The sequence below is a fragment of the Cottoperca gobio genome, chromosome 2, assembly GCF_900634415.1.
Source record: "Cottoperca gobio chromosome 2, fCotGob3.1, whole genome shotgun sequence".
In the NCBI taxonomy this organism is placed as follows: Eukaryota; Metazoa; Chordata; class Actinopteri; order Perciformes; family Bovichtidae; genus Cottoperca; species Cottoperca gobio.
The window spans coordinates 11,165,788-11,192,747 of NC_041356.1; the positions used below are offsets into that span (position 1 = coordinate 11,165,788).

Sequence of the window (26,960 nt, forward strand, 5' to 3'; positions counted from 1 at the left end):
TCCGTTTTTGCTTATGTGCATTCGGGTCATGAAACTGTACCGGCTGCTTCTTTAGCGCTTCTGTAACGCCAAACCTCCTTACAGGCTTGTGGTCCATTTTCATCAAACCACTTGCAGCCGCAGGCAGTCTCTTTGGAAGCCTATTAACGTGGATGGTAAGGGCCATTAGTTGTCTGTTAATTTTTTCCGACTATTAACTAAATTTCCCTCGGGATCAATAAAGTATCTATCTATCTATCGAACAGTAGTGATCCGTATCAACAGTAGTGAACAGTATTAATTAATAATGTAACGTAGTTCTTACTAGACAGTTAGATCTGGCTATATTATAAACTTCCAAGATCAAAGGCAAACGAGGTCATCACAGGCAAACGAGGTCATCACAGGCAAACATCACAGGCAAACGAGGTCATCACAGGCAAACGAGGTCATCACAGGCAAACGAGGTCATCACAGGCAAATGATGCAACTTGTGACATCATCATGTTCTGTGCTATTGATATTTTCTTATTTTTTTTCAAATGTTTTTTTTCAAATTTTGCTCACAATCTGACAATAAAATATATTTTTATTTGAAATTTTACTGACAATTAGTATTTACAATCGGACATTAAAATATAATTTTTAAAAGGGATGCAATAATTACAAAAAAAATTACCTTGCCACTCCATATGCAATACTATTTGTCTTTTAGAGTGCTGCCGGAATTACTTCTAGAACCTGGAAATGAGTTAGCATTTTGCACTTCAGGATCCTTCGTCTCAAAGTCGATGGGTTTTATGAATTGTGTTTCTAACTTTTTATTCTGTGACATAAAATACGTCAGTCAAAATGCAGTGCAAAAATCCTGTTGACTTTTCTTCTTTGCAACAGGCCAGCATGTCACAGTATTACTTGCAATGGAGTATTTTTGTGGTATTAGAAGGAACTTGGCAGCATGATTTCTCATGTCACACATTAATTTTAACCTCAAATAAAGATATTACAAACTTTATATACTGTAAATTTCAATATTTCTCAGATTAATTTAGTAACTTCTTAAAATGAAGCCGTGTTTGTTTCCATCCACCTGTTTTTAATGCTCTTTTCTGCGCCAGCATCGTTTGCAGCATTTCCAAACGATGCTGCAAACTTGTAAGAACATACTCCCACTCTCCTGACCCTGTGCATATATATATATATATATATATATATATATATATATATATATATATATATATATATATATATATATATATATACATACTTATATATACTTATATAAACAATGTGTGTGTGTGATAAACATGTCCTGGAATAACAAGTTACTTAGCAACAACTTTAATGATATTAGCAGCAACTGAAAATAAGGAAACATAAGGGGGTGAGTGAGAGGTAATCATAATGAATTTACAATAACATTTCCCAACAATGTAATGAGATTAACCACTTTTTAGGTTTTTGTTCTATAACATAATAAATGTGCATTGATTTTAAACTGTGATTGTTATGTTGCGTGTACTGTGGGTTATAGGAAACCCTGACAGCTTCAGATGTAAAATACATTATTAATAAAATTCTCAATTTAACCTACAGCCATCATTTGGACATTTATCAGGCACATTTCAAATAAAAGCCTTGGATTAATATATAATCAACCATAATAGATGAATAATGAAATAATAAAAGTCCTATTTCTGACGGGTCTCTGTCTGCAGATCCTCCACAATCACACATTAGTTCAACTATTCAATTAGGAAATTGTTAGTGATGAGGACGGGCTTTAAAAGGCTCTTATAACAGAGGAGGGCTCAGAAATGTAATCGTCAACACTTTATTTTAATTGCGTAACCATTTGAGTCATTTAGCAAGAGAAAACAATCCAAAAGATTTGTTTCCAGCCTTGAAAATGTGACAATTAGCCTCTTTTTTGCTCCTCGTTGACTGAATCAGTTTTTATTTGTAAGGTCTGCTTGAGCGATGACTATGTTTAGATTTTACGCCTCCAGAGCACCTTTTGATTTGTCTTGATTGACATGCTGTAAAGCTGTTTGGTGGCTCGTTTTGATCCGGCTTATGTATCGAGGGTCACCACAGCCGCTCTGTTTCGGCTTCACTTTGCAGCATTTGCAGGAGGTGAATTAGCTGGAGGTCACTCTTCAACCCCACAGGTCCTGTGTGGGCAGACACAGCCTGAATGGAAACATTTCTATACCTTTCAAAAGCTTTTCATCCTTTTTCCTTGCAGTTTCTTTTGCTTATTATTAATATAATAGACAGTGATGTTTCCTAGATATCAGACGTCTTAAATCATGACCAAATGTGGGGAAATCCAATCTTTATTACGCTGAGCAAATTGGAGATATGGGTGGTGATTCAAAGGTCTTGAACCGAGCTCAGGGAATCATGAATACTTATAATTTTGGGGGTATAAAAATGGTCATATTAGTAGATTGAACTACTCTGCAAATACCTTTTGAATAGCTTTGCTGATTCAGTTGTGGCTTATGGCAAGAGAAATGACATAGTCTCACTTTAAACTAGAAAAGTGCGCTCAGAGTGCAGATCTGCACCAGGTGTGTTTTCCTCTCCCATCCCAAACAAAGAAGCTAATTTGCTATTAAAACAAATATGTCTGTCCATGTTGAAAGCTAGTATCTGTATTACTGTATATCAGGGACTCACATCCACACAAACAAAACCACAATATCTCTCCCATTAGTGGTGGGTAAATTCTCAATTACAGCTAATGTAGCTCAAGTGGCAGCGTCTTTATTTATGACCAGGCGTGGTATCATGCAGCTGTGATTTATGACTCAATTAAAACCACTCAGGCTAAACGATGCACATGAAAAGCAACAAAACATACCTTGTTATTTTACAGTATGTGAAGTTCTTTAAAAAGCAATGCATTAAAAGCATAAAGTCACTCATGCACTAAAAAAAACAACCTTTTTAAAAAAGTATTATGTTTTCTTTGCATAAATTATAGAAGCTCGCTCCTGCCAGATTATTCCCACCCTGCTGCACCACAGGATTGTGCGGGATTATACTTTGGCTGTTCATCTTCCTATCTCGCAGCTTTGCATAAACTGAGAGCAATAAACGAAAGTCTTCAACGTCGGAGCCTTTATTCTGCTCGCTGCTGTCACTGTCTCTCTTATTTTACTGTTAATAGCGTCGATAAAACATGAAGATGTCACAAAATATAAAAATGCGCTTTGATCTGTCAATGCGGGGGATCCTTGTTTGTTTTTGCATATCAGATATTCATCATATATTGAATTTCCTGTTATGAAATGAATAATATTTGTCCTATATGACCCATAATACTTTAACGCACAGATATTTGCCAAACTTTTAAATCTCTTAAAAATATAATTTTTTGATAATAAAATATAATTGATTTGTTTAACGTACTATAAACTAAAATACATTATGATCCTTGCAAAAGAAGTCCAGCAATTCTTATAAATCATTATAAAATGCTTTTTAATGTTACGACTAAAGCATTATGAATATCTTTGAGTGCTTATAACTATGATTATACAGGGCTATAAGCAGATTTTAATGTATAAGTATGTTTATAATACGTTATGAGCGTCATAGAAAGTGCTACCAATCAACTGTTTCTTGACAACTTGACATTACGTTCATTTAAAAACAACATATCCACCTTTTTTAAAGAAGGTAATGTTATGAATAAACCCAGTTTTATGTGTCATTATGGATGAAACCACCTATTGCAGTGAGTGTGAAAGCTTAAAGGCAAAACCTTGGCAACTGTTATGTTATGTTTGTGGTGCAGTGATTATAAAAAGTGTGAGAAAAGACTCACACCATGAACAAATCCATCCTACCTTTGCATCCCTGACTGGCTGACAGTCAATCTGGTGAGAGACGGACGCAGTTTGGTTCATCTTTGTTCCTCTCCTTGTAGGTGATCGAATAAAATCCCAAGTTTCCCTCCGACGAAAGTGATGCTAATACCACAATTCTTTCCTCGTCTGTACTAAAGCTTCATCAGAGGCGATGCTTTCAAATACACAATCTGCTTTCCCTCCTTGTATCTCTCTCTGGAGATAAATGCTCTCTCCTCTTCTTCGACTCTCTCACTATGTGCAGCTGACAGACATTTCATAAACCAGGATGTGTGCCAGTGTGCCTCCCACATACCGAGATGTTTCTTCATCAGAATGCAAATGTGCTCGAGGCAAAGATATTTGCAAGCGTTTGGTTTGAAGCTTTTTACATCTGAAGCTGCCGTTTTTATTCCAAAGTGTCTTACAGCAGGCGGTTTAGTGTTTTGGCAGATGATGAATGTTGAGCTCAAACTTAAAGAAGCTGCTGAAGTTTGTTCCATTAAAAAAGCTTCAAGTGGAGAAATGACTTAAAATAGTAGATATCTATGTGCAGCGGTGGAAGAAGTACTCAGATCTCTGCAAGTCTTGCATTCGCATCAACATGTACTGTAATTACCAAAATAAAAGCACTCATTTTGCACAATTTCAGAATAATATAAATGATTAGATTTGAATCACTAATGTGTTTATCACTTTTAGGTTGCACCTGGTAAAGTCTTATCTTAAAATGTCATAATTGATTTGTTGATTACATTTTGCATTATTAATCTAAATCTGTAAAGTAACTTAGTTTATCAAATAAATCCAGTGGAGTAAAAAGTATAATATTGGCTTTTGAGTCTGTAATAACGCGTTTTGTTGCAGGAATGTGTTGATTAATATCTCTAAATTCATCTAATGATGATTTAATGATGTGCAAATGATGCAACCTTTGAAATAGTTTGCATCTAATGCTCTTAATATATATTTTGACTTTTTAAGAAGTGCACTAAGTTGATGCCATTCATTCATTTTGTTGGAATGATTTAAATGTTCTCTTTAAAATAATGGTTGTTGTGAAGAATCATCATGTCCATATGTATGCACACATGTTAAATATTTATCCCTTTTCCCAGACTTGTAGTTATTTGTTACAGTAAAATGTTCTCCCCTATTAAAAATGTATTACCAGATTCATATTTGATGAGCTGGCTCTATTTTCCGTGTCACTAATCATATTTATTGTCGAGCACGATCGCTTTCATTGAGCACTTTTAACATTGGAAACTCATCGACCCAGTTTTCTTCTTCTTTGATGAATACTCAACATTTGCACGGTACACAACATATTTTAAGAGCTTAGTTGTTCATCATATGCATCTTCAAAACTGCTTTACTTGACATGTTTTCCTCTCAAATAGAAGAAAATAAAGACAGGAAATGTGACATTACAGCTGAGTGGATATTTAGTGCTGCATTAAGAGGCAATAAACCTTAAAAAGAAACGTCTGCACACGCCACATAAATCTTATATACTGTTACAACTCTACTTTAACTGCCATGTTTATCATCATTACTTCCACTTATTTGTGATATTTCCAATGTGTGCATGTTTGTTCTTTACCCCATTGAAGAAATGGTTAATTTCATACTGTGGTGATTTCCAGTAAGTAATGAAATGTTATTAATCGCAGAGGAACTTCTTTAATTAGAGCAGCTGAGCAGGACGCAGAGTAATCAAGACAAACACTTTGTAAAGCGCTCTCTCAATGGGGAGCGACTACAGTGGCTGAATGAAAAATTACTTTTGTTCCTTGTTAGCTAATGCACCACAATCTCACAATAAATGTCAAGACATTTATAATATTTTAATTAATAAAACTAATTAGCATTTACTTTTTTGCTTAAAGCTAAAAGAACACAGATTATTTGTTCGTGGTTTTCGCTCAGCACCTTGCCTTATTCTGTTTTTGGTTCAAGATACAGAAATAAAGTTTATATTTTTACCTTTATCATGAGTTTTATCTTTTTCTTTATCTCATTACCACCAAAATATTTTATTTTTAATTGATTGTAAAAGGCAATAAACTCTAAAATCTGGTTTATTTATTTAAATCTATTTTTATACTTCACTGTATTTATCTTTTATTTTGTTATTATCACCATTGAAAATAAGGATAGCTCCTTAAAAATATGTGTTTAATTATTAAATAAATAATTTTATATAATAAGACAAGATAGAAATGACTTTAAATCTTTTTTCGTTTCCTTTTTTTGCAGTTTAAATAAATATTTGAACATTCCCACTCATACACTCTTAACTAAATGTCATGCACGATGTTAGTAAGTAGTTTCCACAAATTATGTTTTGATGTGCTGAATTTGAAGTGGACTCAAGATTCTTTGGAGCACATTTAAGAAACGAGATTATAAGAAAGCACTGTACAGAAATATGTAATCGCTTTAGCTCTCAGTGCCTGGAAGATATGAAAATATAAAGATGTGAACTTTGAAAGATGATGCTGGGTGTGTACGGCCGTCAGAGAGTCGGACGGACTAATAACAGAGGACATTAAAAGCAAACGAGTGCAGAGAGCGTTTAGTGCTCCATGTCTTCTCCTGAGTTTAATGGTCCTCTGCCTGGTTTCAAATGTGCTGGTTAAAAGGTAGAATACAAAAGTGTAATATAACTCCACATCTGTGTGCGTCAGGTTATCTAACTGGATCTATACCCTGAAGGAAATGTGGATCATTTGTATAGACCTATATATAAATAAGAGATGGTTTGTGGCGCAACATGCAGATAAGAAAGAAAGTAATATGTTGTAAATTGTTTTTATTACAAAACGTAGAAAGTCCTGCATTCAATATTGCATTAATAAGACTTACTGTAAGTACTTGCATCAAAATATTGGCCTATTTAAAGTACTAAAAGTACTCCTATCATTTATTAGTTGATTTATATTTTGAGTTACGCTGCAAAGTAACTAAATAAGTACAATACTGGCTTCCCAAAAGTTGTATTTAGGGACAGTACTTGATCAAATAAATGCCATTAAAGTGGAAGTTTGTTGCATTTATTCTCCTTACAGTACACTTTTAGCAACATGTAGTCATTAAATTCACACCCTGTCATCTTTACCAACTGAACTGTACTCTCAATTGCTTCTCGAGGGGAACATGTTTTGTCCCAGATTACAGTCACTGTTTTAAAAACATGGTTAATGTTGTAAATTGAAACACAAACGACACAGAAATACTTGGTTTTGCTTAGTAAAAGATCATTGTTTGGCTTAGAATAAGTGTGTTTGTCACATTATTAGAGCTACATTTAAAAAGTCAACGTTGAATTTTGGTTAGAGGTCTCCTGGTGAAAGTCCTGTGTGTTTTTTGGCCCGTCCATCCAGCCTGAACTCTTCCACACACGGACTTCCACGGACTTTTCATAGAAACTTATTTGTGCAACATCTAAAACAAACGTAATCCAGGACAAAACTGACTTTGCTGACTCCCTCCCGAGTTTGTCTGTGTGCACAAAATACACTCGTACCAATGGACAACATTGTAGTACGTTCAGGTAGTTGTACTGCAGATTACCGTTTTTATGAAACAGATTTCTCCAGAGCATCTTCTTTAGAGTCCTTAATGATCCGAGCCCCAAGCCCCCTGTGACGGGGGTCTTAGGAGAGGGTTTCCTGCCCCATTGTTCCTGAGACCCTGGTTGTCTGGTACCCAGCCACGTGGTGGCTCTGGAGCTTCCTCCCTTTCTCCTGTATGTTCAGACTCATCGGGGTCTTCATCTCCATCTATCTGATCTGAAATGTGACTCCTGGATGCAGGAACCCTCCTGCCTATGAGGCTCGGACCTGCAAGACTTCCAGGCTCTCTTTCCTCCAACACATCCACCCCAGGAGGTGGTGAGTGCGGGTGGGCGGAAGCAGCCGGCTGCTTCCCTGCACTTCCAGACTCCTTGATGGTATTCAACCTCCTCATGGGGACTAGAGAACGCGATGAGGAGGATTGGGAGCCACTTGCACCTGACATGACACAAGTATTTCAGCATTGTTTCATGTGGTTTCCTCTTGAGAGGTTAATTTAAACAAAAACCTTGTATAAAAAACATGTTCTGTGTATAAGAAGAGGACATAGCAACCGTGACGTGACACAAGAGGGTGGAGCATAGACTCGGTATAGACTCACCATGACTTCGTCTTCTGAGGGCAAAGGCATTCTCCAGATCCCCTCCAGGCTGGAGGGAGTAGTACTTTTGAGACTTGCCGATGTTTTGTGAAGGCTGGAAGAGGAGGAAGAGTGAAGGTCAGGGAGGTGTGGTGGAAAATGTAAAGGCTATCCTTGAAAATAAAAACCCACCGGATCGCGGAAACTTTCAGCACGGAGGCTGCGTCTGATGCTCGCGTGGCGGCGAATCAGAATCTCCCTGGTTCGAGTGTCATCGGGCAGATTGTATTTGTTGGTGTAAGCCATCGTCTGGAAAACATGTTTTGAAGATTTATATCGTATGGCAACTAATAGGCTTGTGTGAGTCAGGAAGTCAGAACTCTAGAATAACAGTCAGAAAGGTTCAGAAACCACAAAAAGAAAGAAAGTACTCTTATCACTAACTGGTTCTAAATGTATATCGAGGTCATATTGCAGGTGGGAAATCTTTAAAGAAGAAGATAGAAGCATAGCACAAGTCATTGGGAATGTAGTGGTTCAATGGTATTAAATCATATTAAAAACAACACATGGTTAATATAGTTGCCCACTTCTTAAAGGATTGTCTGCAGGTGTAGTTACCTTCTGTCTGATCTTGTACATGTTGTTTGACAGGATGTCGTGCATTTTCCTCACGTCAGCAGCCAGGAACTTCTTCTTGGGTCGAGACGCTTCCTTCCTCTCGTCGCTGATCGGAGAAGGTGAGAGCAATGAACAGTGACTGTTGCTGAATTGTAAAGGATTTGTTATTGCTATGCTATCAACATTAGGATGAGCGGCAGTTAGGATGATTTCCATCTGATGGGAGAAACAGCATCATCAGCTGGAGCCAAATTAGATTTAGTTTCATGCCTTTAGCTGATGCACTCATGCAGTTAGGGAGCAGATACAGTTTCAGAGATTGACTAGTCCAATAAAATAAATAAATAGTCAATGTTATAATGCAATAATAAGTCTGACTTCTGGGTTGCCAGTTTGTGAAGCTCTTATTAAAAATCTCTTGAAACTATCGACTTAATGGAGGAAAAAACATCATTAAAAGTTGTTCCACTTTACAGAAAGACTTTCTTGAACAATAAAGCACATTTGTTGAACATACTAGAGAGAAACGATGGATGGCGCCGCACTGATGTCTCCCATAGGTGTGTCCAGTAACCCGATGGCGTTCTGCAGCTCCAGTTTCTTGTACAGAGCCACGATGCTGGACTCCGCCCTGTTGTCTCGGATCAGGATGCGCCTCAAAACATGATCGTTGAACTTCTTAAACCTGATAGAAAGACAAAGGAACAAAAACTACTGCTGACGATGTAAATGCATGAAGAAATCTGCAGGAAAAGACTCAAATCAATACATTATATCGATTTACAAAACATCCTACTTGTCTTTCCAGTAATAGTGGCTCCATTGTCCACACAAGTCCTCGATACCACAAACAACGTGCTCCATCACCTGAACACAACACAAGAAACAACTAATGTCGGCTAATTCTCACCAGCATTTGGGGTATTTGACGGAATAAAAAATATTTTAAAGGAAGATACTTGCCCTGGAATGAACCTCTACGTTGATGGTGTTCAGGTCTTTGTTGGTTTTCCTGATCTTCATATATTCTACTATGGGACGGATGCTGATGCCCTGAAAAGACGTTTAAAAAACGTTGCTTTATCGTCTATTTCACTCTAAATGGGAACATAATTTACTAAATGAACATCAGACTTAACAATCAACCCTAACCATGAACTCATTAGGAAAATGTTTACTGAGGTAAACACTTTTATTAAAGACAAAAACTAAATAAATGTTCTTTTAACATAATTAAATGCTACTAATCTCCTGTATTCCAAAGAATGTTCTCAAGCAACAGGATGAAGTTGAGTTTGCAGCTAGACGTCTCACCTGTAGGAAAACGGTGAATATAATAACGGCAATTGAAGCTGTGACGAACAAGTTCTTCCTGTTGATGGTATCGGGCAACGTGAAGACCAAGGCGAAGCAGACTGCCCCTCGCAGGCCTCCGTAGGCGAGGCCAAACTGGTCCTTGAAGGTGAACTGGATGGTACGGAACGGGTTGATGATCTGGGTCAGCACCAAGATGCCTGCAAGACAATTGGATTGATGAACCAGTTTGATTAAAGGGACCCCGTCGGAGAGGGGGCTGAGCATTTACATTTATATTAACTCACCAAACCCTCTCCAGACGAAGGCAAACAGCAGCGTAAACAGGATGTAGGCCCAGTTCCACTCGTGCTCCGTGGTTATGGTAACGACACCCAGGAAGAAGAAGATGAGGGTTTCGGACACGGTGGCCAGCATCTTGACAACATGGCGGATGGTGGTGCAGGATCTCTGGGACACGTTCTCCTCCACGTAGTACTTCATGGTGATGGCACATGTTATAATGCTGCAGGGAGGGAGAAAATGTCATTATTGTATTTGTCAGCAATTACTTAGGATGAAGGAATATTGCTCCTATCGTTTGGCCTCCACTTACGCCAACACGCTGGAGATGGAAAAACACTCGGCCACCAGGTAGGCCAGGTAGCTGTACATGAAGACGAAGAGGGGCTCGATCTGACGGACATTGTGGGTGAAACGTGTGGTGAACGCAGCCACGAATCCAAACAAGAGGCCAAAGAGCAAGCCTCCAGCCGCCACCACGAAGAACCTGGCCACTCCCAAAAACACATCGGTGGATTCAACAACCGGCAGGTCGGCCAGAAAGGTGAACATGTTGTAAAGCACCTGGAGAGACAAAGACGGATAAAGAAGATCAGGAAAACACACAAGGTTTTCATCAGGGTGACGGCATGGAAACGCCAGCTGACGCAATTGTTGTCAAGCAGGTTCAACCACTGAAATCGGCTCCAGTTAAACTTTTGTTGAAACTGTTTCGGGTCAGGCTGAATATCATGTGCCAACTTGACTTCTGTCACTGGACTGGCAACATTTTGAATACACAGGCTGCAACTGCCAGAAAATGTTAAACTCTCAATTGGAACCCAACCAAAGCGAAGGTGGATTATTACGCTTGATTTCCATTCAACAAAAGGGGGAGCAGGCAGGCTAGACTGCAACCTGCAGGAGCACACAGGTAGTCTTATTCAGAAATGCACATGTGCTTTTTTTAATCATTCAAAGAAATGTGTGATTTACTGATCATAATAATGTTGCATTCTGGGCATTACGAGCCCCTAAAATCTGGTGCTGCTGCCAATATTTATGCAGCTTTAGTCCTTTTGTTCCCTCAATAAAAAGATCAGATTAAACTGGGGGATGTTTTGCTGAAAGTTGCTTCTTCAGAGGTTTTGAAACTGAGAGATTCATCCCACACTCACACTGCTTCTCAGTCGTAATGGTAAAGTGGAAAATTGGTAATATTGTGCAGAAATTGCTAAATAGTCGTATTTTATGTTCAGTGGGATTTAGTCTAAATAATCTATTGAAGTTGCCTTTTAATTTTGTGTTTTCTCAACTTTTTACACACCAGGAAGAGACTTTTTGGTCACAATATTACAATATCCACAATACCCGTGGATTTCTATCCTCCTATAACCAGAATAATCCATCACCGAGCTCATTGGTATTCTAGATGGCCCAACAATCTATTTTTAGAGACACACATTGCCCGTACCCACCACAGTGACTGCATCGTTGAATAGTCCCTCTCCAAATATGACTATGTATATCTGCTCATTGACTCCGATGTCCTCGAACACATTGAGAGCAGCCACGGGGTCCACAGCCGAGATGATGGAGGCAAAAAGCAAGTTCTCCTGCAGTGAAGAAGAGTGAAAATCAGAATCATTAACACTTCACAACGTACAGTTTGTAGCCGCTCTGGAGCTTTTGATCAAATCACTTCTTAACCAAAGTGCCACTCAAACGTGTGCGTTATTACAGCTTTGCATTCCCGCATTACAAACGTCACCTTTGACCTTTTCCTGTGGCTTTAACTGACCTGCAGGTTGATATCTTGAACTCCAAACACCTCAAACTGGCAGATGGCGAAGAGGGAAAGCCCGATGCCGATGCTGTTCCACAGGGTTCCCACCACGGCGTACCACAGCACCGTGCCGCCGTTTTCGAAGAACGGCCTCGTGGGCATGAAGTAGCCGTTGTCGAGGACGATGGGGGGCAGCATGTAGAGGAAGAAGACGTTGGAGTTGAGCACAGCGGGGGGCTCCTCTTTCACTGAGTGCATGATGGCTCCGACGATTAGGCCGATGGAGATCAGGAGGCACGACTCTGGGATCCAGATGGTGATTTTATGGTAAATGTGGAAACCTGGAGAGAAGACGAGACAGTGAGAAGATCGGTAAAGTAACAACACAACAGTGTAGAAATAAACAAATATTCAAAATGTTACCTTAAAATAGATAAGAATTCAAAAGTAGTGTATAAGAGCTTAGAACAATATGATTGAAGTATATGATGATATTACTTGTTGCAGCAATTTTTGGGTTTACACCGATTTGCTACACTATTTAACCATTTATTATCACTCGAGAATAGAGTTTAAAACACAAAGATGTGTGTTATTATAGTAATTATATACATATAAATATTTATATTATTAAATAGCTTAAATAAGCCAGTCATACCCAATTTATGCAATTCCAAGACTATTTATGGACCCCGTATGCAGAAACCATTTTTAAAACAGGCAAAACTAACACATTTGTACTGCATGCAATAAGCTGCATGATTTGTGCCCTGAGCTGCATGTCATCAGCATAAAGTAAAGAAACAGAGACAGTAAGGTCGGCCGAGGACGCCGGCGCCCGTGCGAAGTGGAAAGTAAAAGTATAATATCATGCATCATGAATTTTTATTATATTCTTGGACTATAATTATTGATGTGTTCACCACTTAAATTTTAAAGCTGGTAAAGGTGGAGCCGGATATTCAAATCAAAAGTTATAAAATAAATGTAGTGTAGTAAAAGATATTATCCTTCCATAATGTTGTGGAGTAAAATGATAAAGTTGTTCTCAAGTACAGTCTTTGAGTAAGTGTTCTTAGTTACTTTCCACGACCAAACCATATTTCTTGATGCACAAAACACAAGTGATTCATCCACACGTACCAATTTTGGCAAAAGAGGCCAGCAGTACCCACAGTGTAAACTCAAAGGGGACCTGGATCCGAGGGTAGTCCATGGTAAACACAGGAAGGCTGGCCGCCTCCTCGTCGGGGAAGGCCTGGGGCTTATTGAATTCATTCTCTAAAGGTTTTAAGGTGGTTGTCGCTGAAGGTTTTGATTCCTGGAGCTCACATTTGCCTCCAAAGCAGCAGAGCAAGAGGAGCAAAAGCATGCAGAAGACCTTCGTCCTGGCTTCAAACGAAGCCGATGTCCCCATCTCCACTGGTCAACAGAACACGTATTTCCAATGTGTCTTAAGTCCCAAGACATCTAAAGAGTCTCTGTTGTGCAGCTGTTATTTAGGCCTAGAAATCTAATCCATGTTAGATTCAATTTAAGAAAGTCCTTCTGAAAACGGTCTTAACAGAATCCGGTTTGAGGTGTAACTCAGATCTGGTTTTAACTGTTGAAGAACCTGCTTGTCACCTGTGTGCCCTGCCTATACTGGGAGGAGTGCTATAGGACGGCATGTCAAACAGCGAGACTATGTTGTTGCTTTTAAGGTGATACTACAGGTAAAGGCAATATCTTTTAAATATGTGCATATAGATGGGAATGAAACTGGAAAGTGTTTTGCCTTTAGTGTCTCACCTTGAATAAAATCCAACTCTTTTAATTAAGCTTGAATCAGTATTTAAATGGTTCATAACAAACATGGACACAGTCGGACTGTGCTCAGCTTTAATAGGCTGCATGTGGAGAAACCTGTAATACCACATAGGTTCCACATGATGGCCATAGAAGGCAGCTCTACTTGTTTCTACCAAAGGTATGAACAAGTTTATTTATCATTGTCATCCTTGATGATAGTAGCTTGTAGTATTAATAGACTAATAAATGAATATTTAGAAATACTTTAGAAAATACTTTTATGTAAGTGTCATGTGCCCAATATACTTGCATTTCATACAGTAAAATGATAAACAAGACTTATTCACACACATACTGAATATTTAATTATTTTGTTTCTTTCTTTCCTTTTAGTGTATACATTTTATGAGAATTATGAATATAAGAATAGGTCAACTTGCTTTGTTTTGTCACTCTTTCAAAAGTTATGACTTCTAATTCTTTATTATTACTTTTTTAAAATGAGTATTTGAGTTGGATAAATTGAAAATGACCGAAATAAACTAAACTAAACTATAAGCACGTACAAGTATATATATTTGAGTACTTGAGTAAATGTACTTATTTTTGGTTTACATCGATTTGATACGTGTTTTTATTAATCTGTAATTAAATAAATATTAATTAATTAATATTATTTATTGCTTTGAAAAATATCTACGTTGTGCGTACGATCCTGCGTGATGACGTCGGCATCGTGCCACGCAGGGGGCGTGACCAACGGCTGTCGCTGCTGCAGGCTTCAGCCAGAAAGGGCAGAAAACAGAAACAGTGCTGCAGTTTGTGGACACAATCTTCACAACAGTTGTCTTTTTATCCAATAAACGGAAATTTTTATCACAAAACGTAATCAGATCGGTGAGTGACGACTTTTACGGTTAATTTTAATTCAAAAATACGTAGCGTAATGACGGGTTTTTATCGAAGGATTTGTCGTTGTTTATACTGTCAGTAAGTTCGGAAACGGAAGCTTTGGCTAGTTTTCTGTACTACGTAATTGATAAAGAAGGCAAATTGTATTGTATTTATTGCCATATAACTTCTAAACATTAGAGGACAGAAGCATTTGAGTGTAACATATTTATAAAGACAAAAAACACATTCAATCTGAATGAGTGTGGCTAAATAATTGGGGTTAAATGTCATTTAATATTAATAATCTCGTTTGACTAAGTGGTTCCTTGTTTGTGTCAGTCGGGTGACACCCTGCTCCCGCTAGTATTACGTAACTTAGTTAGGAAAGAGTGTTTGTGTGTGTAAACATATGTATTGTCATAGCATGATGAGACATCATTTTATGATAAGGCAGTGATGGCACACACACACACACACACACACACACACACACACACACACACACACACACACACACACACACACACACACACATCCATGCTGACTGTGGATGTGCACACATGTTAGTTGTGCATGTTGTCCTCACATTTCACTGCAGTCTCTCTGCTGGCCATCACAGTGGTTTTGAGTTTCGCTGTGCAGGAGCCGCCAAGGTCATCGATTTCCAAGAGCTGATGAGGCTCTTTAAGAGGGAGGAGAGTGACCTGCTTGAAAACGAAGCCCTTACTGTGAAAGTACGATGCAGGAAGTGGCTTCAGGTGGGAGATTTGCAAGGCTTTCCATCTGTTTGTGTGCCAGGGAACCAACACACTTGCAGGATACAAGAGTTTCCAAGTTGCAAATGCCATCAATGTTTAGATCTACAACAATTAGTCGATCGACAATCAATTAGCCTAATTGTTAAAGTAATTTTTCATGCAGAAATGGCATAAAATGCTGTTTTCAGTGCATATCTTTTGGGTGTTGGACATTTAAAGACATCACTTTACACTTTGAGGAACTGGAATGGACATTTTTCTGACGTTATAATTGACCAAACGATTAATTGTTTAATCTAAAAGTTAACCTGCAGATGAATCGATAATAAAAACAATCGTTAGTTGCAGCCCTAGTCAAGTTTATATAGTTTTTTAAAGCCTAAAATCATTTGTATCAGCATGCTACAAAATAATAATCTAAACTTTGGGCCTTTGTTCAGAGAGTAGAGCGGCCTCAGGTGTCATCACATGGCCTGAGCTTTATAGTCATATGTTAGGGGATTATACCGTACTTATGGCAGCTATGTGTATAGTCTTACTCTCTATTCGACATGGCAGCCACTTTTTCTGAAGCCACTGAATCCCCCTCTTCTTTGCCCTAAATTCAACAATTCAAAAGTAATTCTGCATCTTTCCTTTGCACAATCTTTCTGCACTTTTTCTGCGTGTGTTTTGTACTCCCTTTAGTCTGGGAAAAACCCCACTATTTCCACTTCCTCTTGCAATTCAACATAAATCATTGCTTGACACTCTCTCTCTGTCTTGTCAATCTAAACATCAGTCTTTCATTGGCTCAGCTGGTTTGTAAATGCATTTACTGGCAACAATTAATTAGTTTAGATACCAATTAGTGCTTTTTATTTAGCAGAGATGCATGAACCAGTGCGAGCGTGCCTGCGTGTGTGTGTGTGTGTGTGTGTGTGTGTGTGTGTGTGTGTGTGTGTGTGTGTGTGTGTGTGTGTGTGTGTGTGTGTGTGTGTGTGTGTGTGTGTGTGTGTGTGTGTGTGTGTGGTGACTCATCAAACTCTCCCACTCAGCTTAAGAGGGTTGAGACTGTTAGTTGATCCTCATGTGTGTCTTCCTCTGCCTCTGCCTTTCTTGCTCTCGTCATGCGACGTGTATATACAGCGAGCATATCTGTTTGTGTTGCTGCCCGTCTGGTTTTAAAAGATGGAGGAAGAGAAAGCATGAAGCGGACTTAATGAGGGGATTCAGGTCGGTGATGATGAGCTGTATCATCCTCTTCACATAAAATGGATCGCTCCATCAGCCTCACCTTATTTACACAGGAAGCATGACACAAAACATTTGCGAAAATGCAGATATGTAGTCCGAAACACATGAAATAAAATGTTAATAATTATATTACATAAGGGCTGCAACTAATTAACTAATTAATCTGCAGATTATTTGCATGATTAATGTATGTATTGTATAATTAATCTATTTAAACGTCCCAAAGATGGTTCCCTCACCACAAATATGAGAACAAATAGACAAAACTATCATATTATATTTATTTATTTACATTTTCCTGAGCCCATGGTGACACCTTCATGTGTCTTATTTTGTCAAAGATATTAGTTTATGAACACGATACATTTGTGATCAAATCGTTGCCGCTCTAAATAAACACTTTTAATGACCACAGGAGTAGAGATTGAAATATGATATTGTTTTAATTGATCATTGTTTTAGTTTGTTTTTGATCATTGTCCATCAAACTGTTGCTGGCATCAAGTGTCAAGTCAGATTTGTAATTTGTAAAAAAGTACAGAGTATTGTTCCAGAAGCTAGAACCAGCAAATGCACTCAATCGTCTGTATATTAGAATCACCGTCCTGCAATAAATCCCATTTTTATGAATGTTATAATCTTCAATCCCTACTGGAAGAGACCTTTTTGCTGCAGACCAGGCAGAGAAAGAGTTAATAGGCCTGCACGTTTGGGAAGCAGCGAGCAGTTGGAGAGTAAAGCCCGAGGAAGAGAGAGAGAGAGAGATGAAAAGCAGGAGGGAGAAGGGAGAGCGAGGGCTGGCTGCAGTCTCTTTGCCTCGTGACGGCGTCTGCAGCGTGAGTTTGTTTACATCCATCGGCAGCAGACGTCCTCGGGTATGTGTGTGTAAACTCTAGGCTGCCATCTCCATGCCATGACTGCACTGTGACGCTGGTTTAATGTCTGACATCTGATCTGTGTTTGGGCATCTGAGAGAAAATGCACCATCATGCTGTATGCTAATGTGTGGTCTTTTAACCAATTGTAGAATTTCCGGCTGATTGCAAAACGATGCTGTACTAGTTTTAATAACACTTCTGCTGTAGTACTATTTCACTTTTTACTACACAGTGCAATGCTCAGGCAGGTGTATTGCAGTTTTGTGAATGTGCAGGCAGGCAGGGAGAGACAGCAGCTAAGCTTGGAGAATGTAAATATTGGTTATTGTGCAGACAAAGTTCAGGATTACATCTGTATTAGACCATTATGATTTATTTTAAGTACTTCTACTTCTATGTTCTGTATGTCCTGCAATTTGACCATTGCGCATGCTGAAAGGATATATTGTGCAGCCCTGATCCTGACCCTTTCACACTTATATTCATGGTGGATTCAAGAGGACTTAAAGATCTCCGCTAACCAAGTTGTAGTCGTGGCATATAGCTCTACTTGCTCCACTGATTCCCCTCAGATGGAAAAAGTCTGTATCGTGTATCTCATAAACGCAGGCTGGAGGATGTAATGGCACACTTGGAACTCAAACAGATACAGCGAACCACTCGAGGGTTTTATAAGATCTGACAAAGTTAGACATTAATGTCCCCCTTGAGATTAATGGGTACTTTTGTATGGGACGGATGTTGGCAGGTGTTTTTATAAGTAACTGGTTTATATTCAACCTATTGACGTCTGACCTTTGACCTTCTTCACTTTTAGTTAAAACTGAACCAAAATTCAGCTCAAATTTGGATCCGATAAATGTGTGAATTGCAAATGTAAACCAAATAAATGAGAACTTCAGCTGGACTGGACTGCTAACATGCTAAACCTCTGCATGTTAGCATTCAGCTGAAAGCATGGCTGTGGACTCTCAGTATTAATCACGAGGCCAGATGTTTAAATGAAACCATCATTGAGGTGCTGACAGTAGAGTAACACTAGATTATGTCCTGTCATTATACTCTGTTTGACGGGTTACTCAGCACCCTAACTATCCTCACAGTATGAGTCATTGCAGAAATCACCACGTCTTCATGGATTACTTCCTTCACATTGTGAGAACTGGTGCACCAGACGGTCAGAGAGAGTCTCGACCTGACGGCTCACTTCTGCTTTCACCACGTCGCTTCAAAAAGCTTCAGACTGGTTGAAATCATTTGTTTGGTTCCAACATTATACGTAAGATAATCAGGTTTTCAGTATCAGTACATTTTCGGGATTATACGTGCATATTTTAATGCAAGTAACATTATCAATGCGGTATTTGTATTAGTTGTAATTTCGCAGTGTGTTATCAGTACAAAGCAGATCTCTATGAAGTGCAGCCAAGTGTTTGTGCAACACACAATAATATCTCACCGAAAGTTACTGTTCGTCAGCCGACTTCCTGAAACAACAGAAGGAAGTGATGCCAACTTGAGCAAGACACACACACACACACACACACACACACCACACGCACACGCACACACACACACGCGCACACACACTGTACTTGACTTTTATAGATAAAGAAACTAGATGAGAACAAGATCCGGGTAATACTGAGAAACTCAAATATTGTGACATTTTGAAACGGACACCGTGATATCAGTGTATGGGGATGACATTAAAGTGGAACTTTATATTTAAAATGATTTATGACGTGAAAATGATGTTGAGTTGGTTCATTTGTATTTCATTGTATTGAGCTATAACACACAAATAAGGTCATTTATTTATTTATTATATATAGCTCACTGCAATGTATCTGAAGATAGTTAAGATATACATTGATGTTACGATTACTGAATACAGTCACAATGTTGATATTATATTGATTTATTGCCGAGCTCTGCAGGATATTTAGAGTCGTGTGTGTGTGTGTGTGTGAGTGTGAGAGAGAGAGAGAGAGAGAGAGAGAGAGTGTGTTTCAGGCTGTAGGCGATGCTCATTTTCATGTGAAAGGGCTACAGCTGCTCCGTCCCTCTAATGAAATTATTCATGCTTTATTGTAATGTCGAGCCCACAGGGTACACACAGACACACAGACGGACAGGGAACACCTCTGTGATTGGCTCAATCGAGCAACGTGGAAGTAAATCTGTTTTGGACAGAACCACTCTCTCATTTAAATGTGTGTTACTGTGGAAGAAAGCCACTGAACAAATAAGTCCTGCTTGTCCCATTTGAAGTCCTACAAAGAGAAAATGATGTGGACAAACAACAAAACAGCCTGTGATGAATTATAGAAGACAGTATCACACACACACACACACACACACACACACTTTCAAATGTAAAACTGCCGTTTTATGTCTTTGCAGATTGTGAACTTCTGCTTCATCTTCAGTGAATCCGGATCATCGAACTTCCTCTCCTCCTCCATCGTATCAAGTAGACTGTGAGTAGAATATCATATTACTTTGGCTGCAACCAACAAATATTGTTATATATCTCATTTTGTCCGAACAGTCCATGATTCACACGTTCAGTTTACAACGATGTTAAACAAACAAAAGCAGCAAATTCTCACATTGGAGAAGATGGAAGCAGAATAATTGTGGATTTCGCTTGATGTATGACGAATAAAGTAATTCAGTTGAGCGTGAATACAAATCAAGGCACTGAATACAGAACCTGTAAACTGGCAGTGAAACCCAAGATGAAGTACGGAGAGGTCATCAGCTGCTGTGCAGTCTCCGCACGTTTTACATGTCGGTGCGAGAGCAGCGGAGGAAGCGATTTGTTGCTCTGAACAGACAAACTCTTTGTATTAATGCGGCTTTCTGTGCAGAACTTCCTTAGTCTGCTCAACGACTCTCACCCGACAGATAAAAGATGTGATGAACACTTTCTTTAATGTCAAAATAAGGCATCAAGTGCCGCCATACTTCTTACAGCCAAGGGAAGTCTTGTGTTGTAGAGATGTTGGTTTTCATTGCAAAAGGCTTTCTGCAGCATTAAAGGAGAGCGCGAGCCCTCTAAAGGAATATTGATCACAGAAAAGACCTCATATTCCTGCTCCCGACATAAATCCCTGCTTCCTTTTGATGATTAATATCATATAGATGAAGTGAAAAGTACAAGAATCAAATGTAATTTGACGGCCATTTGAAAGTCTTTAGATTTCCTAAATCCTGCAGTTAAACTGGGATTAGTTTAGAGATGGATGGGAAGTAAACACATGCTGGGAGGAGCATGCATGGGAATTAAGTACAATATTATATATTTAAGCATTTGCTGCTCTTTCTCTCTTTTATATGATTAACTGAATATCTTTTGGATTTTGAACTCTTGGTTGGAAAAAATAAGACATTTGAAGATGTCACCTTTAGTCAGAGCCAAACTTAGTCTGAGATGAGATGTGAGCCGACACACACACACACACACACACACACACACACACACACATATTCCGTGTGGTGCGATGTCTTCAGTGTGTGAACGGCCTCTTGGCAAAGAGGGAGCTGTAAAATGGGGTTTCACCATGTATGGGCAACTGGACTCTCGCTCTGTCTCTCTTTCCCCCCGGTGTGTCTAGAGACTAAGACAGCAGCTTCAAACACAACCACATACATGTACACATAAGATGTGAGCACAGACTGTAAGGCAAACAAGTGGGCTTAAAAATGTAAACTGTCGTAACTTCCCCTGATCATTACATTTAAAGAGCGTTCCTGCAGGATCCTGTCTGCGCTGTTAGTCGCTAACCTTCTTTAAATATCTGATTTCACAACACGCTGACATGTTTGGAGAAGTCTCGGCTGATGAATGGAGTCGTGACTCCTCCAACCTAAACAAGTCATTCGTCACCGCTTTTCAAAACACAGATTAAAAGTTTATTCTTCACCTCGGACAAAACGTAAACCCTATTTCTAATGCATTTATCCAGATGAGGTTAGGTCATAGATTGCATCCTTTTATATTTTAGAGTCATTTTAGTGGCATTTTAGAATACAGCTTGCCAAATGTACTTAAAGGTTCTCCATAGCTGCTATTGTTAATGGACCTTTAAGCTTATACCCCTGATAATAAGACAAAATCCACCTTGTGAATCCTGGATTGGGGTTTCATGTGCCCGGATTTAGTGTGCGTGTGTGTGTGCCCTAATTCATGTGACTCACAAACCTACACACACATATTCACACACACGCTAGGCTAAATTTGGAGAGCCCTTATATGGCAGCTTTTCCCCCTCAGTGGAGTTTCTGTGCTGCCATGGATCTGGAGAAAGAAGAGGTTGTTTTCTTCGGCACCGACTGTTTTCCCCAGGCGTGACGAATTACTTAATTGATTTGAGGTGTTACGTCTGTCACCTGTTGCAGATCAAACACAAAGGGAAGTTCTAAGAGTGAATATTGCACATGACAGTGATGATTGTGTAGTAAGCCCTGTCTGATAAGGACGCTCTCTTAATCCCGTCTCATGGTGGTTCTTTGGCCTTGCGAAGTGGAAACTGTAACTCCAGTTGGCTGAGGGACTGGAAATGTCCTTCTAGGTTTGGGCATCGAGCCCGCTCACTCTCTGGACTACATTCAGATAGAAACATTAATAGTGGAAACATAGCAGTAGATCCTCTGTTTGCACTGTGTGTTGTTGCAGGTTAGGGTTTATACTCTGCCACGGAAGAGTTAAGTATTTCTTTAAGAAGTCACGTAATGCAGCAGGTTATTGCCACATACCAGCTGAAGTATTGGCGATGTTATGCTGCACGCTGCACTTAACATACTTATTTTTAGGGGTGTGTGGGTTTGTATATATTTTGATTAACATCTCAACATGAGATACTGTACATAACAAACTATAATAAACACCTGTTGGGGTGTGCAGGGCCTCGGAAACTTTCCATCCACCCACCCCTTTGATTCTGAAGGTCAGCTTTATCGCTCCCATGAAAGACCTTTGAGCTCATCGGAGTCCATGCTGATTGTTGTTTTAATCTGTGTAGTCCAGGCTTTCAATTCTTTTACTACCAGGAGGACATTTAGACCGTCTCTGCAGCATAAGGAATCTTATTTTAGCAGGAACTCACTGCTGCTGATGCAACAGTAGAGGAACCAGAGCCACGATGACTGAGAGCTGTAGTCTTTGATCTGCTCTGTGTGTGTGTGTGTGTGTGCGTGTGTGTACGTGTGTCCATGGGATTCATAAATCTTTAGTGAGACAGAGCTGGAGTCGCACTGACTGTCTTTTGATCTGCTGATGGTTATACAAGCTTGTATTCCAGCACAAATTGTTTTATCGCCCCTTATGTTTACTGTAAAACACTTCCTGGTGAACATGCTTATCAAGGGCTCCGTATAATGTCGACTCAACAGAGATGCTTCGTAAGTCTTCCTGTCTTTCACCTGATTAGAAGGAGCCGCAGGAGACTGATGCATGCACACACACACTCAAACATGTGATTAAACATGTTTGTGCATCCATAATGTGCAAACAAAGACGGATGTAACAGGCCACATGTTTGCCTGTCGTTCTACTGAAGCTCTTTATGTTTGTTTATTCAATGCAACGTATTTGTTTTGTTTTGTTTATTGAAATATTCAGGGCATGCAAGGATCAGCAGTTCAGTTTTTAAAATAAATAAAAAGAGATGTATTTATGTAAATGTCTTTTCTATTTATTTTGAAAATGAGTTAAAACAATATATTCTAATAAATAAGTAAATAAAATAACAAATGTAAGATATTCGTAAGATAGATCTTCAGGTAGTGCTCCAGCTGATAGCAGGGACAGATGTAGGGCACGTGTATCTGAGCGAAGTGGGGCACATCAAGCACTGCCAGGAGATGCACAGAGGACCCCTTCAGGAAGTAGGCCCCCACTATTAACCCAGAACCACAATGAAAATGAGATCACTCTCTGGGCCTGTTTGTAAAAGATGCATCATTTAGAGCTCAGTTTCTAGGCAGAGCTGAACCTCTGAAAACACATTTCAGTGACCAGGTTTAAAGAAAACATTCATTCATATGAGAAAAACACGCAATGTACACAACAGCTCTGACATGAGGTGAATACAAACCTGACCTGAACCTGAATCATTCCAGCACCTCTTTCTACAATAAATAGAGCACAACTGTACCAAAATAGAATAAAATGTACCGCAGCCTGCTACTGGCCCTTTACTGCAAATAGGCTAATTGCTCTTTAACTAAATGGGACAGAAGGAACGAAAGCAGGAGAGACAAAGAGTGGGACAGTTGCTCATCCACTGGCTAAAGCCTTCAGGGAAACAGATCCCAAACGATTCAGGGGGGGGGGGCAGGAGGAAATAAAGCAAAAACAACTCCAGATTTGGGAGCACAACAGTGTCTTCAGGTGGAAAAACTCCCAAAACTAGCAAGAGAGGAGGATGTAGAAGAGATGGATATAAAGGGCAAATGAAATGAGGAGGAAGAGAAGAAGAAGAAATCTAAAACTATGTGGAGGACCTAAGGACGGTTTCTTAGCAACATCATCATAAATGGGCAGATAAAATGCAAATGTGTAAGTTTGTACGTGGGATGACACACTGATGCAAATCAAGACGCTGCTGCAGCACCAAACTTTGTCCCACAGACACATGCTGTACGTTATGTTACACGTGCTGATGTTGAGCGCACTCAAGGAACGCATGCAGCAGACACGTGCCTCTCTTTTACGTCTATAAATATATATTCTATATATGAACAATAAAAATATATGTTCCCTGTGACCGCGAGGAAGAAGGCTTCATTATTGATGGATTTTCAAACTGAGCAGAAGCTCTCCCCTCCTTTTTAAGATGCTTCAATAACATGGTACTTTATTATTCTATTGGGGAAACGTGCTCGTTCTGGCAACAAATGCAATGTGGTCGTATGAACATACGCTGCAGACTGTGTGGGAGGGAAAGGTGAATAAAGATTGGATTGCTTGACCTTGTGAGTTGCAGTGGCTGCTTGGAGAGATAACTTTGCCTCTTGCCAGTTTTATATCCGGTTTTACTTTCTGTACTTTGTTCCTTATTTCTGTTCTCCTCTCGTGTTCTCATGAGCATCGTCAGAATGCGTTGGACTTCATCGTGTGGTTGAAGCCGCTCTGGGAGTCCTGATGAGCTTGTGTTGCGTCCTCACAAAGACTTTGTAGCTCCAGTTTCTTTCATTGTTTAACTTGACTTGATACATTTCAATATGCTGATGCTTTGATTAGTTAAAAAAAGAATATTTCTAAACTAAGATGAAGACTTCATGTCCCCCTTTAATCTAACCCCCCTCTCGTCTCTCATTCAGAGGACAAACTGCTTTCTGGAGCAGCCGTGGATCTACGCAGGAAGAGGGGCACCTCACATGGGAGTGTGTGACCGTGCGTGTGAGGGTGTGTGTTCAGGCCTCCTGCCGCAGCCCGCTCTTCCCGGACAGGCATGGCGGGGGTCCGAGAGCGCGGCTCCCGGATCCAGAGGCCGTGGTCGGTGTACCGGGCCAGCACATTCGAGCTGTCCAACGAGATGATCGGCCTCGCTCTGGCAGGTGAGGAACAGCTGATTGTGGACAGACGGTTACTGAAGATTAGATTTATCTGAAAGCATCTGACGTCCTGCTCCGCTTCATCTAAAGCATTAAACATGATCATGAAACTGAGATGAGCTAAAGATTAAAACGGCAGTAGATGTTCTAAAACAGAAATATTAATGAGAAGATCTTGTCCCTTTGTTTCTAATGATATAAAAAATCTATGAATATTGTGTTTATAGCGCTGCAAGGCTTAAACTAACCTCTTTGTTGTGTCACTGGGACAGTGTTGAATACGACACGCACTTTGCTGGCAGAGTGTTAAACTTGTGTGGGAGCCGATCGCCTCTTCAACCACAGACGCAGATCATGATGAGGCCTGAGGGCTGCCCCGTCATATGTCAGCATATCACAGCACAGATTACATCTTAACAGTCTGCAGTGCTTATTACTCAGAGGAAAACAAATCAAAGTGTGACTTTGACAGATTCAGATTCAGGGTCTGCAGGGCTTGAAAGTCTTCTTTGCGTAACGGAGTTTTGTGACTTTGGTTTGGTTTCCAGGAAACAGTCAGGACCCAGATGAGCCGGTGCTGGAGTTCAGCGTGGGTGAGTAACATTCAGAACAAGTTGGACTCATCAATAATATATTCATGAATGTATTCGTGTATCATGTATTGTCTTCGAAATGACTGTTGGCAGTTAGATTTTGTACGTTTGTCGTATATTTTATAATGTTTTCTAGATTTAAAAGTGAAAAACGACACGTATCAGGTTCCAAAAGCATGAGGTGGGTGTTTGTAATGCCTCGGCTCATGCAGTGTTTCTCATCCAGTTTGCACAGAGCTGCTGACTCCGGCGTCGGACAGAAAACCCAACAGCTTTGTAGCAGTGAGCTGCACGACACCACCGCAGGCCTTCTGGACCAAACACGCCCAGACCGAAGTCATAGAGGTCAGACGCTTTACTCTGCTACTTGCAATGCTACTTTGGATTTGGAATAAACGTTCAATTAAAGTGGTGATGAGTAAGTAATGCTGATGTGTCACTGCCTCCGTCCGCAGGGCACCAGTAACCCCATCTTCCTCAGCAGCATCGCCTTCTTCCAGGAGTCCAACATCAACCAGCAGACGCAGGTGAAGCTGGCCGTCTACGACGTCAAGGACCGCTCGCAGGGCACGGTACGGTTCAGGCAGATTTCTTCTAGTCTGGAAAAAGACAAGTTGTGGAGTTTTTGTTACGCAAAGCAAATGTGTTTCCAGTTTGTGCAGCTCAGCAAAGACTAACGTTGACTCGTCTGTGCGTCTCTGGAGGTCACACGAGTTAAGAAGAGATAAGGAAACAGCCGAATATGAACATAGCAATAATATTGTCGTTCCGTCTCTTCAGATGTACATGTTGGGCTCAGCACTTTTTCCTGTAAAGGAGTTGTTGCAAGAGAAGAGCCACAGATTACAGCTCGAACTGAGGTAACACACACACACACACACACACACACACACACACACACACACACACACACACACACACACACACACACACACACACACACACACACAATGTAAACTGTTAGTTTTATCCGTAATGTATTCAAATGGAAATAAAATAAAATTGACAGATCAGCAGAGAACGAGCGGGTGGGGAACATCACCATAGCTGCCTGGCAGATGGAGGAGAGAGCAGACCAGAGGACCGGCTGCCTGCCAGACGGCATCAACGGGCGGGTAAGAGCCGCCGGCAGGGACGCGGTCCTAAAGATAAAAAAACTCCCTTTTATGTTTTTAATAAAGGAAACGACTTAAAAAGTATTTTAGAATTGGTGGTTCATTTAAAACGTTTACTTCCTCTCGGTTTTAACCTTAAACCTTATA

At 39.9% G+C, this 26,960-nt stretch overlaps 3 protein-coding genes across 12 annotated transcripts in view; 1 reads left to right on the forward strand and 2 right to left on the reverse strand.

Annotated features, from left to right (window-relative positions):
• Positions 1 to 4,070, reverse strand: part of LOC115019956 (inactive dipeptidyl peptidase 10-like) — a 48,136-nt gene extending 44,066 nt beyond the window's left edge. The window contains exon 1 of the mRNA XM_029449718.1: positions 3,840 to 4,070. Within this exon, the coding sequence (XP_029305578.1) occupies positions 3,840 to 3,899 (60 nt within the window). The 5' untranslated portion in view covers positions 3,900 to 4,070. The remainder of the gene's footprint in view (positions 1 to 3,839) is intronic.
• A 3,393-nt stretch (positions 4,071 to 7,463) lies between these two features.
• LOC115016555 (sodium/hydrogen exchanger 2-like) lies at positions 7,464 to 13,399 on the reverse strand. Its single transcript, XM_029444370.1, has 13 exons — positions 13,126 to 13,399; positions 11,998 to 12,323; positions 11,675 to 11,812; positions 10,531 to 10,781; positions 10,223 to 10,440; positions 9,936 to 10,135; positions 9,585 to 9,674; positions 9,418 to 9,488; positions 9,139 to 9,306; positions 8,622 to 8,727; positions 8,193 to 8,309; positions 8,022 to 8,115; positions 7,464 to 7,858 (listed from the first exon to the last, which is right to left on the reverse strand). Exons 1-13 carry the CDS (start codon positions 13,397 to 13,399, stop codon positions 7,464 to 7,466), a joined length of 2,448 nt encoding a protein of 815 aa, XP_029300230.1.
• Positions 13,400 to 14,536: 1,137 nt separating this feature from the next.
• LOC115021344 (type I inositol 3,4-bisphosphate 4-phosphatase-like) overlaps positions 14,537 to 26,960 on the forward strand; it is a 28,362-nt gene continuing 15,938 nt past the window's right edge. For 9 of the 10 annotated variants that reach the window (XM_029451774.1, XM_029451793.1, XM_029451809.1 and 6 more), the window contains exons 1-8: positions 14,537 to 14,670; positions 19,946 to 20,022; positions 24,872 to 25,108; positions 25,654 to 25,698; positions 25,925 to 26,043; positions 26,154 to 26,270; positions 26,479 to 26,558; positions 26,708 to 26,813. In XM_029451774.1, coding sequence (XP_029307634.1) covers positions 25,003 to 25,108; positions 25,654 to 25,698; positions 25,925 to 26,043; positions 26,154 to 26,270; positions 26,479 to 26,558; positions 26,708 to 26,813 — 573 coding nt within the window. In that variant the 5' untranslated portion in view covers positions 14,537 to 14,670; positions 19,946 to 20,022; positions 24,872 to 25,002. Of the gene's footprint in view, positions 14,671 to 17,100; positions 17,537 to 19,945; positions 20,023 to 24,871; positions 25,109 to 25,653; positions 25,699 to 25,924; positions 26,044 to 26,153; positions 26,271 to 26,478; positions 26,559 to 26,707; positions 26,814 to 26,960 lie in introns of those variants that run through there. The other variant, XM_029451739.1, reaches the window with a different exon arrangement.